At 37.4% G+C, this 18,064-nt stretch overlaps 1 protein-coding gene across 2 annotated transcripts in view; it reads right to left on the reverse strand.

Moving 5' to 3' along the window:
* Ttc17 (tetratricopeptide repeat domain 17) overlaps positions 1-18,064 on the reverse strand; it is a 113,334-nt gene that overhangs the window by 12,972 nt on the left and 82,298 nt on the right. For both annotated transcript variants that reach the window (XM_047516536.1, XM_047516535.1), the window contains 2 exons: positions 17,705-17,864; positions 16,755-16,838 (listed from right to left, as the gene is read on the reverse strand). In XM_047516536.1, the coding sequence (XP_047372492.1) occupies positions 16,755-16,838; positions 17,705-17,864 (244 nt within the window). The remainder of the gene's footprint in view (positions 1-16,754; positions 16,839-17,704; positions 17,865-18,064) is intronic.

Below are 18,064 nucleotides of genomic sequence, written 5' to 3' on the forward strand. Positions count from 1 at the left end.
TTATATTTATTGGTAAAAATGTTTCTTTCCTTAAATTCCACATTGTCTGATTTGACATGGCTATATCAGCTTTCCTAGGCATTTGTATCTATATCTTTTTTTGTTTAATTCCAATCATTTTATCTTATATTAAGATGTCTTACTTTTGGCCTATGGTTGTGGCTCAGTGGTAGAGCTCTTGTCTAGCATGTATGAGGCACTGGGTTTGATTCTCAGAACCATATGTAAATATATAAAGTAAAGACCCACCAACAACTATAAAAAATAATTTAAAAAAATGTGTTACTTTTAAAAAGCACATAATTGGGTTCAATTTGTATATCCAGTCTGACAATGTTAGTACTCTAATTGGAGTATTTGGTCCTTCTGTATTTATTGTGATTATTGACGTACTGAGTTTATCATTTTACTATTTGCCTTCTGTTTACCTACCTGTTTTATGTACTTTGTCCTTTTTTGCTTCTTTTTTGAATAACCAATTTTTTTTGTTCTTCCATTTCCCTGAATCATAATTCTTTTACTGTTCTTAGTGATTAACCTAGAAATTATAACATGAATCTTCAATTTATTCCAGAATTAAAATGTATCATTACCTTATATTACTTTCCTGATAATACCAAAATCTAACACTTTATCCATGAATGCTCATTAGAAAGTGATCTCATGTTAACTTTTGAGCTGTTTCCTGGGAAACTGAAATCTCACAGAAGTAGAACGTCACCTGTGCAACCAGACAGCATGAAACTACCAGTAGGTGGGAGAACTGGGAATTAACTGGTGGCAAGCAACAACAGCTCTAGGCTTTCCCCAGTGTGATGCTTCCTGTTCTTGATGGAACTCCTGGATTCTAGGCCTATGGAACTTGAGATTTCTAAGCCAGGGTGTTCCCAAACTCACCTTGCCCTGGACTTGCCACCTGGGGGAAAGGGCAGAGAAGAGCTCCCAGGGACTGCTCCAGACAGTGGTGGGACTCTGGGAGACACATGAAAAGCTGCGCTGCTGGCTGGCTGTTTGTCCTCAGTGGAGGCAAGCCATGAGAGGCCTACGGAGTTGTGTGAGAGTGAGTGACCTACCTAGCTAGTTCTACGACCGCTGGGCGTGGGCACTGCAGAGGAGTAGCAGCAGATTTTTATAGCCTTAGTTTGATATAGCTAAGGCACCATGACATAAAAGACACAGACGGAACTACGCAATGACTCCATGTTTGTGCCTGGATCTGTGATTGGACAAAGAAGGTGGAGCTGCTGGGTTGCTTCTGACCACACTGGACTGGCTGCTGATCCAGTCAGCACCTAGTAGTGTCTATGAGCCAGCACCTGCGGAGATGGGGGACCAGAGTGGAAGAATGACTCTGTACCCGCTCCAGAGGTCAAACAGGACTATGTGGCAGCCTGGCAAACACACTGGCCACAGAGGAAATATCAGGAGCTTGCTGCAAACCTGGGGCCACAGCAGGAAGAGACCTTTGCAGTCTTCTAAGCGCTGTGTGTGGAGAGCTACGTGGGATGGGACTTAAGGTTCTGATGATGTGTATAGACCTAAATCTAAAACTCATCTGATTAATGCCATCTGCTGACAGTAAAAATTATGCAATGTAAATTCAATAACTCCCTAAGGAGACAATTACTGATGGATGTCTGAAGAAATAATAAAGAATAATGACTACTGTGAAAGTTGAAGCCAAGAGAGTGCAGAGATCCTTGCTATTTGTGGATGGTAAATGGGAAGGTAGCCCTTGTGCTGTTCTTGCCATTTCCTAAGTCACAGGTTTCAAAGAGTGGTCCTCAGACAAGCAGCACTGCCCATTATCACTGGGGAACTTATTAGAAATGTAAATTCTTGATCCTGAGCCTAGACCTACTGAATATGGAAGTGGGTCCTTTGGATCCAATAATCAATGTTTAAACAAGCTTGTGATTCTGATGTATCCTACAGTCTGAGTTCTGTACTTAAAAGTTATTAACAGGGTCACAGAGGTTACTTTGTGAGTCTACAATGGAAACCAACATTGGATTCTAATGCTACTCCTCTGAAACCTGCAAAGGTGGAGGCGAGTGATTACAAGCAACACAGCTTATGGTAAAATAACCCTGGTTGAACTCTATCTGGACAAGGCAACTGTAAATATGCCCTAGTTACCTGGTGGAAAGCCACAGCTTCCCTAGCTACCTGGTGGAAAGCCACAGCTTCCCTAGCTACCTGGTGGAAAGCCACAGCTTTGCGCTTCCAAGTGATATGGTTCTTGCAGACAGCCATGCCAGGGGATAATGCAAAAGATACTGATTTTTATATGCATCTTGTGACAACCTAAGCCAGGGAAGTTAGCACAATAAATCATTTAATTTGTTCCTTTGTATATGAGCTGCCACTTGCAGGAAAAAGGAGCAGATGGTGAATGGCCTGTGGTCTAGGGTGTGAACTCCTGTGAGGTTCACTCTGGAGGTCCACACCTGCACCACGCTTCCCACCCCAGATCCTCCTGAGCGGGCCCAGGTCAAGTGAGGCCCACTGAGCTGCATGAATGTGAAATGTCTAATGGGACCTAAGATTACCCATGCTGATCAAGGCACCTCCCTTCTGCTGTCTGTAGTACTTTTGTCATAAATTTTAACTTTGGGAAGTATTACCACCTTAATTTTGTAGCACCATAATTATTTTTATTTACTCTCTTGGTTGCTCCTTTGCTATTTCAGTATTTCTGAGTTTCCATCTGGGATAGTTTTCCTACAGACCCAAAAAAATTCTTTCGTGATTTTCTGTGCAAGTCTGCTGATAACATACATCTGTTTTTGGTGGACTAAAATCTTTATTTAAAAAAGTGAAATATCCAACAATCCAGAAAGTTCTTTCAATGTTGCTTCCTAGTCAATACCTTCCTCCATGAAGTGATTGCTGACCTGACTTCTATCACCACAGGTTAGCATTGCCTATTCTAGAATTTCATACAATTGAAATCATTATGTGCTTTTTGTGGCCAATTTCTTTTGTTAGCACACTGTTGAAATTTGTAGATGCTGGTTCTCTCTTGCTGAAGAGTATCCAATGTATCATCCAGTGTTTATCCAGTCTTCCACTTAGGTGCATCTCACTGTTTCCAATTTCAGTGGCTATTAGGAATAGCTGCTGTGAGCATTTTTTAACAAGTATTTTTTGACATGTTTTCATATCTCTTTGCTACACATCCTCTCCAACATTTGCTATTATCAATCTTTCATTTTAACCCTTCTAGAAAAGTATGTAAATGGTATTTCGCGGGGTTTTAGTTTGCCTTTGTAGTTCTTTATATATTCTGGATGCAGGTCCTATGTCAGTTACATGTGCTGCGACTATTTTATGTCAGTCTGTGGCTTATCTATTTTCTTGAGTATCTGTTGAAGATTTAATTTTGATGAAGCCGAATTTACCAATTTTCTCTTATGTAATTTGGGCTTTTTATGTCCTAAAAAAATCTCTACCTACATACACTAAGGACTTGAATATATTCTTATCTTTTGTCCTGGTAACTTTATTATTTTAGCTTCACTTTTCTGTTTGTGTCTGTGATTCATCTCAAGTTGACTTTTGTGGATCTGAGGTATAGGTGCATTTTCTCCCTTGTATGTGAATATCCAGCTGTTCCAGAAACATTTGTTGAAGAGATTTTACTTTTCACAAGTACCATGGTGCTCCTGCAATCATTGGACCATACACGTATGGCCTCTCTACTCTGTCCCACCGATTTATTTGTCTATCCGTTTGCCAATACCACACACAGTGATTACTGTATTTACTTCATTTTTGTACGATGTTTTCAGGTACAGAATGCTAAGTTGGCAGTGCTTTCATTCAGCAATAGAGATGTGTCATTCCTTTGCATTCTGGTCCTACTGTTGAGAAGCTGGCTGTCACTTATAGTTGTTCACTTGAAAAAAGACATTTTTTTTCTTTCTTGATATTTATTGTTTTTTGTTTATAGTAGTTGGCTATGATATTATAGTGGGTCTTCTTTACATTTGTGGGTCACAGACTTTCTTGAGTCTGTAAAATGACATCTTTCGCCCATTTTTTAAAAAAAAATTCTTAATCATTACCTTTTTAAGCAATGCTTCTGCCCCATTCTCTCCTCTTCCTGGTTTTCCACATGTTGGACCCTTCTTTCTGGGTGTGTATCACATGCCCTTCATGCCCTTATCTCAAGCCCCCTTAAATTCCTTTTATGTCTTAATGTTTCAGTTTGGATATTTTCTAATACCTGCCTTGATTTGTCATTCATTTCTTCTGCTGCGACCAATTACATATTCTATCTAATCAGATTTTTAAAAATTGTAGTAAAAACTGCATAACATAGGATTTACCACTTTAATACTTTCTAAGTGTGCAGTTTGTTTAGTATATTCACATTGCTGTACAACAAATATTCAGGACTTTTTCATCTGGTAAAACTGAACTCTATGCCCCTTAAAAAAGTACCACTTCCTTCAGTCTCTAGAGACCACCATTCTACTTTGTGACTATAAATTTTTCTACTCTAAATACCTCATATAAGTGAAAACATTCAGTATTTGTGACTGGCTTATTTCATTTAGCACAATCCTTAGGATTCATCCATGTTGTAGCATGGTCTCTTTCCTTTCTTACTAAGGCTGGATCCCTATATGAATGTACCACATTTTGTTTATCCATTCATCTGTTGATGACAAATGAATTTCTTACACTTTTTTGTTATAGTGAAAAAAAAAATATATATTTTCACCAAGCTCTGAACATGGGTGTGCAAATGTTTCATTGAGATGATTTCAATTCATATATACCCACAAGTAGAGTTTGTGGTTCATATGGTCATTCTACTTTTAAGTTTTTGAGGAATTATGATACCTTTTTCATGGCAACCACAACATTTTATATTTCTACCAACAGTGCACAAGGATTCCAAGTCTTCTACATCCTCACCAATACTTATTTTACATTTTTTAAAAATTTTATTGTAAACAAATGGGATACATGTTGTTTCTCTGTTTGTACATGGCGTAAAGGCATACCATTTGTGTAATCATAAATTTACATAGGGTAATGCTGTTTGATTCATTCTGTTATTTTTTTCCCTTCTCCCCCACCCCTCCCACCCCTCTTTTCTTATTTTACATTTTTAAATAGAGTCATCTTACCAGGTGAGGTGATACAGCACTGTAGTTTTGATGTACATTTTCCTAATACTGATACTGATCATCTTCTCTTATGCCACTAGTCATGTGTCTGCCACCTTTGAAGAAATGTCTATTCATGTCCTCTGTACATCATTTGGTGATTTGGTTTGTGTGATGGAGTTATTTCTTTACGTATTCTGGATACTAACTGCTTATCAAATGCATGACTTGCAGATATTTCCTCCCACTCCGCAGTGCTTTTCCAGGGTTCTGCTCCTGCTCCTTGACACACAGGTTTTATTCCTGATGCTGCCCAATGTATCTATTTGCCTCTGGTGCATGTGCTTTTGGGGTGATAACCAAGAAATTCTTGCCAAAGTTCAATGTCTTGAGATTTCTCCCTCATGTTTCTTCTAAGAGTTGTATAGTTTTCTGTCTTACATATTGGTCTTTCATCCATTCTGAATTAATTAATTTCATCCATTCTGAATTAATTTTTGTATGTGGTATGAGGTAAGGGTCCAAGTACATTTTTTGGTATGTATATATACAGTTTTCCTAATACTAAAGAGACTGTCCTTTCCCCAATAAATGGTCTTGGTCTCTTGTCAAATGTCACTTGACTGTTTATACACGGGCTCTCCATTATTTAATCTGATTTTAAGCCTCTCCAGAGTTCTTAGTTTGTTATTGTAATTCTCAGTTCAAGAATGTTCAATTGGTCATTTTCCCTGACAAGTTTCAATTATCTGGAGAAATTTTCTTTTTATCTTTTCTCCTTTTATTCTATATTCTTGAATGCATGAGTCATTGTTAGTTTAAAGTTCTTGTCTTGGCTCCAATGCCTGGGTCATCTGTGGGTATATTTCTATTGTCTGTCCTTTTCCTCTTGGTTTTCAATCCCAACTGTTGGATGTCTAGTGTAATTTTACTGAAGGTGTCTAGAAACTGCAGAGGTTCCAGTTGATGTTATCTTCTTAGAGAGAACATTCACCCTTTCTTCACCTCAGCAAGGAAAGTGTTAAAAATGTAATCCAATCACTAACTGCTGAGTTGGCTGATATTCTAATGTGGAAAGACTCATTTTCCTCAGTTTTGTCTCTTCTTGAAAAGCTCATCTCCAGACATTCCAAATGAAATTGTGGGATAGTTAGTTATCAGAAGCCCCTGTTTTCAGTGGTGGGCTCTGCCTCCACAGTAAGGTGGGATTGCCAAAACTGATTTTTCACAGCTTTCTATTTGGCTCCTTGGCCTCCCGTGTTTTGTTGTTTCAGACGAGACTGGGCACGTTCAGGGTGGTGTGGCCACAGACTGCTCTGTAGTGTCAGGATTTGGCAGTGCACTGTCAAGATTGCTACATCTGTTCTCTGCCCAGCCTCTCACCAAGATTTTGGCTCTTCTAGTGTCCAATTTTATTCCTCTACCCCCTGCAACAATTCCAAATTCTGTTGATTTCTCTGTTTGAATTCTCACCCTCCTGTATTACAGCAGATTATGCTAAAATTTTTTGATTTTCTGTTCCTTTTTCCTTTTATGATTCAATCTGAATATTCCCTGTCATTCTCTTTGATCTTTTATGTCTTGTCAGGCCCATTCTTCTGAAGGACTGTTGATTTTTTTCTTTTTTCTTTTTAGAAGCTCCTTAGAAATCAGGTTTTAAAACTCTATTTCTAATATGCTAAACTATTGCTCTCAGGTTTTCATTTACCTTTTAACTTTATAGTATTTATTTAAATGCAAGCTTAACAATTTTATATAATTTATTTTATTAACTTTCTTTATAATGCATGAATTCTGAGCCAATTAGGAAAATTTTTTTATATTCAGGTCACGAAGAATTCTTATGTATTATATCTGTCCTTATATGAGATCACTTTTATATTAATTTAAATCTCTGAATCATTTAAAATTTATTTTGGTGTATGTAGAAAGAATGGTGTCTAGTTTAACCTTTCTCCTCATCCAGCATTAAAACATGCATTTGGGAATGAAGGGAAGGGATGGGGAATGGGAACAGGAAAGACAGTAGAATGAATCAGACATAGCTTTCCTATGTTCATATATGAATACATGACCAGTGAAACTCCACATCATGTACAACCACAAGAATGGGAAGTAATACTCCATGTGTGTATAATATGCCAAAACACATTCTACTATCATTTGTAACTAAAGAGAACAAATAAAAAATAAAAAGAAAACCCAGTTCTGCCCAAAACAAAACCAAAAAATTAAACAAGCATTCCCCCTCACTGGTGAGATGCTGCCTTTATAATACATTAAAGTGCCACATGCAGTTAGCTTTCTGTCCTTTCCTATTGACCTGTGTTTTCATGTACATTATCAAATCATTTTAATTAGACTTCATGTTTAATATAAGGTTAAATCATCCTTTTCTCCAACTGTGTTTTTTTTTTTTTTTTTTTGGGTACTGGGGATTGACCTCAGGGGTACTCAACTGCTGAGCCACATCCCCAGTCCTATTTTGTATTTTATTTAGACAGGGTCTCACTGAGATGCTTAGCACCTCACTGTTGCTGAGGCTGCCTTTGAACTCAAGATCCTTCTGCCTCAGCCTCCCCAGCCGCTGGGATTACAGGCCTGTGCCACTGTGCCCAGCTCCAACTGTTCTTTTTACAATTTATCTGGCTATTCTTGCTTGTTCATTCTTCCAGGTGGACTTAGAATTAGTTTTCTGGCAGCAGAGAAAACAAGGCATTTTTATTGTTATTATAGTAAAATGACAAATTAACTCAGGGAGAATTAACATTCTTCTGATGCTGGGACTTTACATGTAAGAATATGTTACATCTTTCAAACCTACTTTTGCATCTTTCAGATATGTTTCATATTTTTCCTCACTCAGATTTCGGAAGTCTATAAAAGTTAAAATGGAAGTTGAACAAATTATGTGCAGGTGTATGATATAATCCCACTATTATGTATAATTATAATATACTGATAAAAAATAAAAAATTCGCTTATCTTTTGGGTTTCTGCTATGTATCTGAAGGCTATTTATCATTTTAGGGTAGTTTTACTCATTTCTAGCTTAGTCTATTTTGGTCAGAGACACATGCTAAATAATTTCAGTCTTTGGAAATTTACTGAAGTCCTCTTTAGACTCAATCATATGTTAAATGTGTACATATGATAAATATTCTTTCTTGCACACTTAAAAAAGAATATGCATTCTGTCACTGTCAGATGCAATGCTCTGTATATGACAACTGGGTCAGGTATGTAGAGAAATGTTTTTCTCTGCTTGTTTTGGCAGCTATTATGAGAAACATATTAAAATCTACCTAGATTGGGATTATGTCTTTTTCTTTGAGGTATTGAATTCATAGTTTATGGAGCTTATCTGCCTACTGTTATTTAATCTTCATTAGTTTCCTGCATTTGCTGTGACAAATGAACAAAAACTTGATGATATTTAATACCACAGAAAAGAACTCTTTCGTAGGCAAGGCATCTAAAACCAGTACCCCTGGGTTCAAATCAGCGTGTCAGCGGGGTGTGCTACCTTCCTGAGGACCTAGAGGAGGATCTGTTCCTGACCTCTTCTGGTCTTCACGGGCTGCTAGCATTCCTTGTCCTGTGGTCTCACCACTTCAATCCCTGTCTCTGGTCACATTACCATCTCCTCTTCTATCTATGTCAAATCTCCCCCTTCCTCCCTCTTTATCAGGATACATGTGGTTCAATTTAGTACCCTCCTGGATCATCCAAAATAAGCTCTCTATCTCTCAATTCTTAAATCTTATCTGAAAAATTCTTTTCTGTCATCTTAGGTAACCTTCACAGGTTCCTGGGATTCAGACATGGGTATCTCTTGGGGGTCACTTCAGCTTACCACAGGTCCCTTTATCATTATGAAACAGATCGCTTTAACTTTAACAGGCTTCTTACTTTAAAGTTCACTTTTCCTGTTAAGAGTATAGCTGTATCAAATTTCTTTTATTATTGTTTGTATATATTATTTTCCATATTTACTTCCAACTTTTCTGTATTCTAATATTTAAGACATTTAATATTTAAATGTTTATTCTCTCATAAATAACCTATTTAGTTGGATTTAAAAAAACATAGTTCATACTTAGTTCTTAAATTAATAGTGAACGTTTTTCACTGATCTAATGATGTATTTACATCTGTATTTACTATTTGTTAGAGTTTTATGTGCTTTTATCTTTATTGATTTCCACTGGGTTAACCAAATGTTTTACATTATTCCATTTCCTTCTATTAAGTTATATTTTAAAATAAATTTTTAGTAGTTAGCCTAGGACATAAAATATGCATTATTATTTATTAAAGTCCAATGCGAATTGTTACTTTCACTACTTGGCTGATAACAATTAAAACTCAGGACTTTAAAAAAAATATTTTTAGCTGTAGATAGACACAATTTGTTTGTTTTATTTATTTTTATGTGGTGATAAGGATCGAACCCAGTGCCTCACATGTGCTAGGCAAGCACTCTCCCACTAAGCTGCAGCCCTAGCCCCTAAACCTTAGAACTTTTAAACTCCATTTACTTCCCCATCACCACTTATGCTACTGTTACCATAAATTCTAGATAAGCACAAAATTCCAACTGCTTAGGTGCAACAATTATTATTTGTACAGTTACTGCTTGCCTGGATTTTTCTTTCCAGTGTTCTTCATTCCTTCTTGCATGTCCATATTTCTATCTGTGATCATTTCCCTGAGTTCCCTTTAATTTTTATTTCAGTGCAGGTTTACTGGTGCCATATTCTCTCCTTTTTTGATTTACTGAACACATCTTTATTTTGCCTGTTTTTGAAGGATATTTTTGCTGGCCTAGAATTTGGGGCTTACAGTTTTCTTTGTCCAGCATTTTAAAGATGCTATGATACTGGCTTCTGGTTTCCATCACATCTATTAAGAAGCTACTGGTCTTGCTGTTGCTTTTTCACTTGGATGAAAGATGGGCCACATATTCTGTTGCTACTAGCAGTTTCTTCTTAAAGACTTTCCCTTTTAGAGGTTCCCAGCATGCTTCACTCTCCCATCCAGGCCAGGTGTCATGGAGAACTCTGAGTCATTCTGGGATGGCCACTGGACTGGACAGACAACCTAGAGCTAGAGCCTGGCCTCCAACTCTTCAGCCTTCCCACGAGGCTCCAAATATGTGAATGACATTACTTTGTGCCTTGCCCTTGCTGTGTGAGTGCCTTCAGGTGAGACCAGCTGAAGTGCTTGGCTGAGCCCAGACAGCAGACTTGTGAACCAATAAATGGTTTCACCACCATGTGCCTATCTGTGATTTTCTTTCTAATTACTGTGCTTTGGGTCTGTTGTGCTTTTAGAATTTGTAGGCTGATACCTTTTGCCCATTCTGGAATACTTCATGCTTATTTCTTCTGTCCCATTCTCCCTCTTCTCTACCTCTGAGACTTTCATTATTTTTCCATCATGGTTTTTATGCTGTTACCAGGTTTTCCCCCTTTTGTGGTTTAGTTTGCATGTTTTCCTCATTTACCAATTCCCGGCTCTGATGTGCTCAATCTGATAATAAACCCACTCGAAGAGTTCTTCGTTCCTCTATTTTAAAAGTTCTAGAATGTTGATCTATTCTTTTTTTTTTAAAATAATTTATTTACTTATTTTTCATTTTGAGTTTATTCTTTTTTATAGCTTCTAATTCTCTGGTAAGATGTCTTTCTCATGTACTTCCTCCATCTTTTCCTGTTTTTTGAACATACCAACTGCAGTTAAAGTTTTGTGTATTAGCCAAACATCTGGATCATCTGTGTGCCTGCTCCCACTGCTGCATTTTGCTTTGTCACGAGCCATGTTCCTGCTGCTTTGCATTTCTAGTATTTCTTAAACTGTCTTCTGGTGCATGTAAAGACCAGAGAGTCCAGATGGCACTAGACTTTATGGGAGCAGGGTCTCTCTTCTTCTACTAGTCAAGTGCAGTGAGGGACAGGTCAGCTCATTCCTGTCATATCATGAGATGGGTCGGGCTGGCCTGCAGTTTTAGTTAAGACTCAATCCCCTCTGGGTCATCCCTGTTCCTTAGTGTGGCACAGAGGATTCTGATGAAAAGCCCCTGGTGGGCGTCTGTCTTAAAAGGCTTTCCCTTTTAGAGGTTCCCAGCATACTTCACTCTCCCATCCAGGCAGCTTCCAGATGAAAATCTTGTGGGAAAGACTAGTCATATGCTTGAGGCTGGCTCTTTGTTTCCCAAGCAATGTGAGATGAAGATATTTCACTCTACCTTTTTTTTTTAGCCAAATTCCAGACTCCTGTGTGGCCTTAGTGTTAATTAAATGCTCCTTGGAAAGAAAGTGGCCATATGTTCCATTTCCAATCTGTTAATCCCTCCTTGAGCAACTGCTCCAAGCCTCACTGTTTTCCTTTTCCCCAGCATTGGCTTTCTCCCTGGGCTAGGCCTGATTCTTGGCTCTGATCCAGAATCATCAAAAGTCCCCATGGGGTAAAACAGCTGGTCATTAGCAACTCACCTTGGAAAGGTTCTTCTGTCACTACCAATTGGGTTCCTTCATGTCCCATTGCTTCTGTAGTTCTGTGATGCTTTCATAAATATGAATTTAAAAGTTTATCTGGCTCTCAAGTTATTATAATTTATTGACCTGTTCTGACCTACTACATCCTAACCAGAATATTAATTTTATATGTGAGTTAATTTTTAATCAGTTATCTGATTAAATTCTTTTTCTTTATAGTTGCTTTTCCATGAATTATTTTGGATTATAATCTTATTAGATACAAGTAGGCAGTCTGAATGTCTTTCTTTTCTTTCTCTACATCAATATTTCCAAACTCTTCTTAAATAGAGTGGACATTCTTGTTTTGTTCTTAACTTAAGCAGGAAAGTGTCTAGATAACTTCTAGTAAGGTCCTAGCTTGTCTCCAGCATATAATACATACATTAGACACATATATGTCTGACATACATGTATATGCATACATGTGTGTACATATATATGTTACGAATACATATATGTATAATCATGCTAAATATCAATCACTTCCTAAGTTAATGAGTTCTCAAAGTAAGTTGGTATAGGAGGTGTCTAGTGCTTGTGGCAAGTTTAGGTATAATTATATGATTTATGTCTTTGAATATAAGGAATATTCATGGTTTCTAAATAGTGAACCAATGTTGCATTCCTGAGATAAAGTACCTGGTCACGATTGATGTGTGTGTGTGTGTGTGTGTATTTTTAATATGCTGCTGGGTTCTGTTTGTTAATATTTTATAACACATTTGAATTGATGTTGACAAGTGAAGTAGGTTCACAGTTTTCTTTCTGATACAATTTGTTTTTCAGATCTGGGTATCATACTCTTCTGCCATGATGTCCTGCCTTACCTTGAGTCCTGAGGAATGGAACCAGTCACTTATGGACTGAGACCTCTGAAATCATAAGCCTCTAAATGAACCTTTTCTTTTCTACAGTTGTTCTGGTCAGGTCTTTCAGTCTCAGCAGCAAAAAAGTTGACTCAAAAAAATGATATATTTGCTTCATAAATAACATTTTTCTTCTTTTTTTTTTTTAATGCTCTGAAATACAGTAGAACTGGCATTTTTTGGTCTTTAAAGATTAGTTAGAAATATCCCATGAAGTCATCTGGGCCTAGTGAATTTATGGCTGGAGGTAACTCTCTTCTCCATTTTTTCCTAGAGCAATTTTTCTGAATTAGAATCTGTCTCCACTAAGGTCAATTTTTGTAAGTTCTTATTTTTTGTAAATTTCATCTCAGTGTTCAAATTTATTTGCACAAATTATAGTTTCTTGTTTTTTTCAAAGTAGTCTTATTTTTTAATATTCTATTTTGATGGTTAGTTCTAACTTTTCCTAATTTTGTTTATTCAGACAATTCCCTTTTCATGTATTAGCTAGTAATTTGTCTATTTTATTAACATAAGAAATCAACTTTTAGATTATTTCTATCAATTTTCTGCATAATCTATGTTTTTTTTGTTAATTCTTTTCTTTTGCTTTGTTTTGAATTTTTCTCCCTATCTTTGGGTGTTTTATGTTTTCTTCTTTTTTCCACTTTTACTAATATAGGCATACTGTTATGAAAATTCCTCTGCTAGCTGTTCAAGATCTATTCTGATATTTTGTTTTTGGTATTACTTTCAAGGAATCATAACTTTTATTCTGTACTTCCTCTTTGACTCAGGGGCTGCTTATAATGTTTAGAATTTATAGGTAAAAGAACATTTTTGTCATTAACTTTTTTTGGTACTAGGGATTAAACACAGGGGTGCTTAACCATTAAACCACATCCTCAGCCCTTTTAATTTTTGAGACGGGTCTTGCTAAGTTGCTGAGATGGTTTCAAATTTGCTATCCTCCTGCCTCAGCCCCCTGAGCCACTGGGATTACAGGCATGCTCCACTTTGCCCAGCTCTTCTTGGCATTAACATTTTATTGTTTGAATTCTGATCAGAGTATGCTATTATATTTTCTTCTTTGTAATTTATGCTATGGTGCCTTTGTCTAGTATGAGATAACTGTATTTATGTGGGTTTGCCTCTGTGTCTTCTACTCTGTCCCACTGGTCTTCATGTTTATTTTGGTGCCAATAACATGCTGTTTTTGTTACTCTAGCTTGGTAGTATAATTTAAGGTCTGGTATTGTGATATTGCCTGCTTCACTTTTCTCACTGAGGATTGCTTTGGCTACTCTGGGCCTCTTATTTTTTCCAAATGAATTTCATGACTGCCCTTTCTAATTCTATGAAGAACACCATCTGAATTTTAATAGGAATTGTATTAAATCTGTATAGCATTTTTGGTAGTACGGCCATTTTGACAATAGTAATTCTGCCCATCCAAGAGCATGGAAGATCTTTCCATATTCTAAGGTCATCTTCAGTTTCTTTCCTTAGTGTTCTATAGTTTTCATTGTAGAGGTCTTTCACCTCTTTTGTTAGATTGATTCCCAAACATTTTATGTTTTTGAGGTTATTGGGAATGGGATATTTTCCTAATTCCTTTTTCAGTTGATTCATCACTGATGTACAGGAATGCAATTGATTTATGGATGTTAATTTTATCTCCTGCTATTTTGCTGAATTCATTTGAGTTCTACTTGCTTTCTGGTGGAGCTTTTTGGGTCTTCTAAATATAGAATTATGTTGTCAGCAAATAGGGACAGTTTGAGTTATTCTTTTCCTATTTGTATCCCTTTAACTTCTTTCTTCTAATTGCTTTGGCTAGAGTTTCCAGGACTATTTTGAGTAGAAGTGGTGAAAGAGGGCATCCATGTCTTGTTCCAGTTTTTAGAGGGAATGCTTTCAATTTTTCTCCATTTAGAAGGATACTGGATTTGGGTTTAGCATATATAGTTTTTTACAGCGTTGAGGTATGTTCCTACCATCCCTAGTTTTTCTAGCATTACTTTATTATTATTTTAAAATAAATAAAAATATTATTTATTCATTTATTATTATGTTTTTATCTATTGCTTTTTCTCAGATTCCTTTAATTTTTCTTTCATTTCCTTCTGATTAAAACACAATTCCTCAGGCTGGGGGTATGGCTCAGTGGCAGAGTGCTTGCCTGGCAAGCACAAGGCCCTGGGTTCCATCCCCAGTACTACAAACAAGCAAACAAACCAATCTAGTTCCTCATTTATGTCTTCTGTTTTCCTGTTATCCATTGTGCTTATTTGCTCTTGTGTTCTGTTTTGTTTTGTCTTCATTTGGAAATTATTTATTTATAATTCTTTCTAATATTCTGTTGACTTTCCTTTCAAATCTTCCTTTTAGCCAATCGCCTCATGATTTAGTTTTCCAAATTCTAACTTCAGTTGTTCTTTCACAAGTTGTATCAGTTCAGTGCGGGTGTCTAAGCAGGCACCGCTCCGCCACGCACCGGATCAAGGTTCTGCACTCAGAGAGCTTATCAATGTTTCTCCTCAGGGTGGACTAGCCCCAGGAGCTCTAGCCCCGGGAGCTCTAGCCCCAGCTCTCGGCTAGTTCACACTTCACATTTCTGCCTTTTTTTTTTAAATGAAGAGAAAGGTTTTTATAGATCTACTTTTTGTAAGATCAACAATAACTTAAAAAAAAAAAAAAAAAAAGGGAAAGGAAAAGAAAAGTGCCAAAGTGCCAAAGTGAAAGAATCTCTCTTGGACACTAATCTGCTATGTTAGAGGTCAGGTGTCAAGGACTCTTTTCTTTTTTTGGAAAGTCAAATAAATCATTTGTTTGAATAAGCATCAATGCTGCCTTGGATAAGTTTTCTCTAACATTTAGTATGGCCTTGTAAATATATTTCACAGAAATAAAATAAGACTAGCTGTGTTGTATTTATTTAACTCTATCTTTAAATATGTTTTTCCCTATCATATTCTCTTCAATTCTTTTTAACTTTTTATTTGATTTTGGTCACTCTTCTCATTTCTGTTCTATCTGTCCGTTTGGTATTTGCATTCTAGTCTTTTGTTGTTTCTTTTCATTTTGTCACTTTTTGAGATTGTTTTCTATTTTCTATTTCCTGTTTTCATAGTCTGCTAATCTCTGTGTTTTTATGTTTTTGCTGTGATTTTTACTCGTAAAGGTAATTTATAAATCAAATTTTTAATTCGTGGCACAAAGCCTAAGCTTATTTGTAATCTGCCCCACAATTCCAATTTTTTTGCTGAGGGTTCTTTGGTTAAGTTTACTGCTCTTTCCTCTGGGTTTCTTATTGTCTGTATCAACGTTGTGGCTGCTCTGTTTAATTACTCAGGATTTTCCTAGCTGGGCTATATATGGAAAGTTTCTTTAGGTAGTGGATTTTTGACATATTTTGAAATTGCTAGCTCAGCCTGGCTTATGCTACGATTTGTCCTTATGGCTTCTGTGTTGATCTTAGTTGTTTTGGAAATCTTTACGTTTTCTGGAATCGGGGGAGCATATCTGTGCCTCACTTTCATTATGAATGGAGTAGCTGATGGCTTTTCCACGTGTGACACTCAAGAGGAATGAGGTAGTTCTCCTGCACTGTCATGCGCATACTGTAGCTGGAGCAGCTTCCCTTAATCACTGTGCTATATAATCACCGTGCTCTTCCATATGAAACAGCAATGAAACAGAGATTCTTAGCCATAAAGTAACCAAATTAAAAATCAAAAACCCTCCTTTACAAAAATATCACCCAGAAGTAGAAGAGTGGTCTAAGGGATTTTCAATTATATTTTCTGTAGGCTGTTTGAAAATGCTGTTTTGTAAATACTTTGCTTCAAGATTTCAAGAGAAAACGTATTTCAAAGTACAATTCCCACCTACCATCTGAAAACCAAACATTCTTCACCACCGAACACCTGCCTTATTTCACATACCTAGATTCCATGGTTGCCAACACCAGCACCTCTATAAACCCATGCTCCACTGAAGAGGAGAAATCGACTGGGTTCAGTCTCCCATAGAAGGTGAACAAAAAAGTATAAAAGAATGCTAATCAAGTAAAGGAAAAAGTAATGGAGAAGTCATTAAAATGTCCTGACATGTCACATTACCTGTTTGGTCACTGAGTGTTAGTTAACAGAAGAGGTGAAAGCCATTTAGGGACAAATAGTCTGGAAAAGAAGTCAGAAGGTAGGCAATCTTTCCAGAGCTCCTGTGCGGTGCCTTACCTTTTCCAAAACTTTGGCAATTCGGGTGCCAATTTGTTCAAGTGATTGTTGGGGATATTGGTCTTTGCCAAGATTCTGCAATACCTAGAAGAGAAGGAGATGGCAGATTAGGAGAGAAGGCAAAATAGGACCCATATGACACTCTGACGCTGAACTGGGCACAGCAGCACGAGGGCACGTGGCTTCTGCAGTTCTGCTGGTGAGGTGGGCTGAGGACATTCGCCATCCTCTCAGCCCTCTCCCACTTAGTAAAAGTACAGACACGTAAGACACGTTCCTATAACATTAGAAAATAAAGGAAATAAAAACTGTTTATAATCTTGTCACCTAGACACAGCCATTGCATGTATGGGTGTGTGTGTGTGTGTGTGTGTGTTTTAGATACTTTTCTATGAATACATATATGATTTTTCTCATGAAATATGGGATTATACCACATACTGTAACCTATGTTTTCACATAATATATCTGTAAATTTCTTCATGTCAATATATATATTTCTATCCAATCTTCCTAATGGTATCATTGCATATTACGTCTGTACCAAAATTATTTAACCCATCTCCTGGTGCAGACATCTGTGGTATGTTTTCCCATCTTCTCTGGGGTCTATTCCTAGGTAGATGCTGGGTCTATCTTATCCCTCTTCTTTAGAATTCCAGCAGGAGAATGAACTGCTCCACATACTTCTCTCAAGAGCCTCTGTCTGATAGCAAGGCCGAATACTGCCCTCCTTGAGGGATAAGTCAAAATTAAAATTTTATGGTTGTAGAGAAAGCATTCACTCAGTCCCAGGGCCTGAAAGACATCGCACTTGATCTCAAGCCCCCTAGACAACAGCCAACTGAAAACTAGCACAAAATGAGTCCTGGTAGTTTGTACTTTCTACTGTCAGCTGCATCTAACGGTGGGCTAAAAATGCAGCAGGCTGAACGATGCTGAGCACTCACCTCTGTCAGCTGACTCTCACCAGTGTAGTGCAGGCTGGCCCGGTTGGATACCCCGTGCAGGTGGTCCAGGGTATGCATGCTCGTGGGGAGATTGCCATTGCACAGGGGCTCGGTCGCTGGCTGCTGTATGGGGGTGGCGAAGTCTATGTGTTCTGTGATGCTGGAAAATGGAGATTACCACATGAGCCAAATCCAAGTGGGTGGAGTGAAGAGCACTAACATCCACTGACCATGACTCCCCCCTCCTCACTTCCACAGCCTCCTCAGTGGGGAGGTTTCCACACAGGTGGGTTTTCTCATAGGACTTCTTCCAGAGTGCACCTGGTTCCTATCTTTTCCTTTTCCTTTATGCACAAAAGC

The sequence above is a fragment of the Sciurus carolinensis genome, chromosome 11 (assembly GCF_902686445.1).
Source record: "Sciurus carolinensis chromosome 11, mSciCar1.2, whole genome shotgun sequence".
NCBI classification, from domain to species: Eukaryota; Metazoa; Chordata; class Mammalia; order Rodentia; family Sciuridae; genus Sciurus; species Sciurus carolinensis.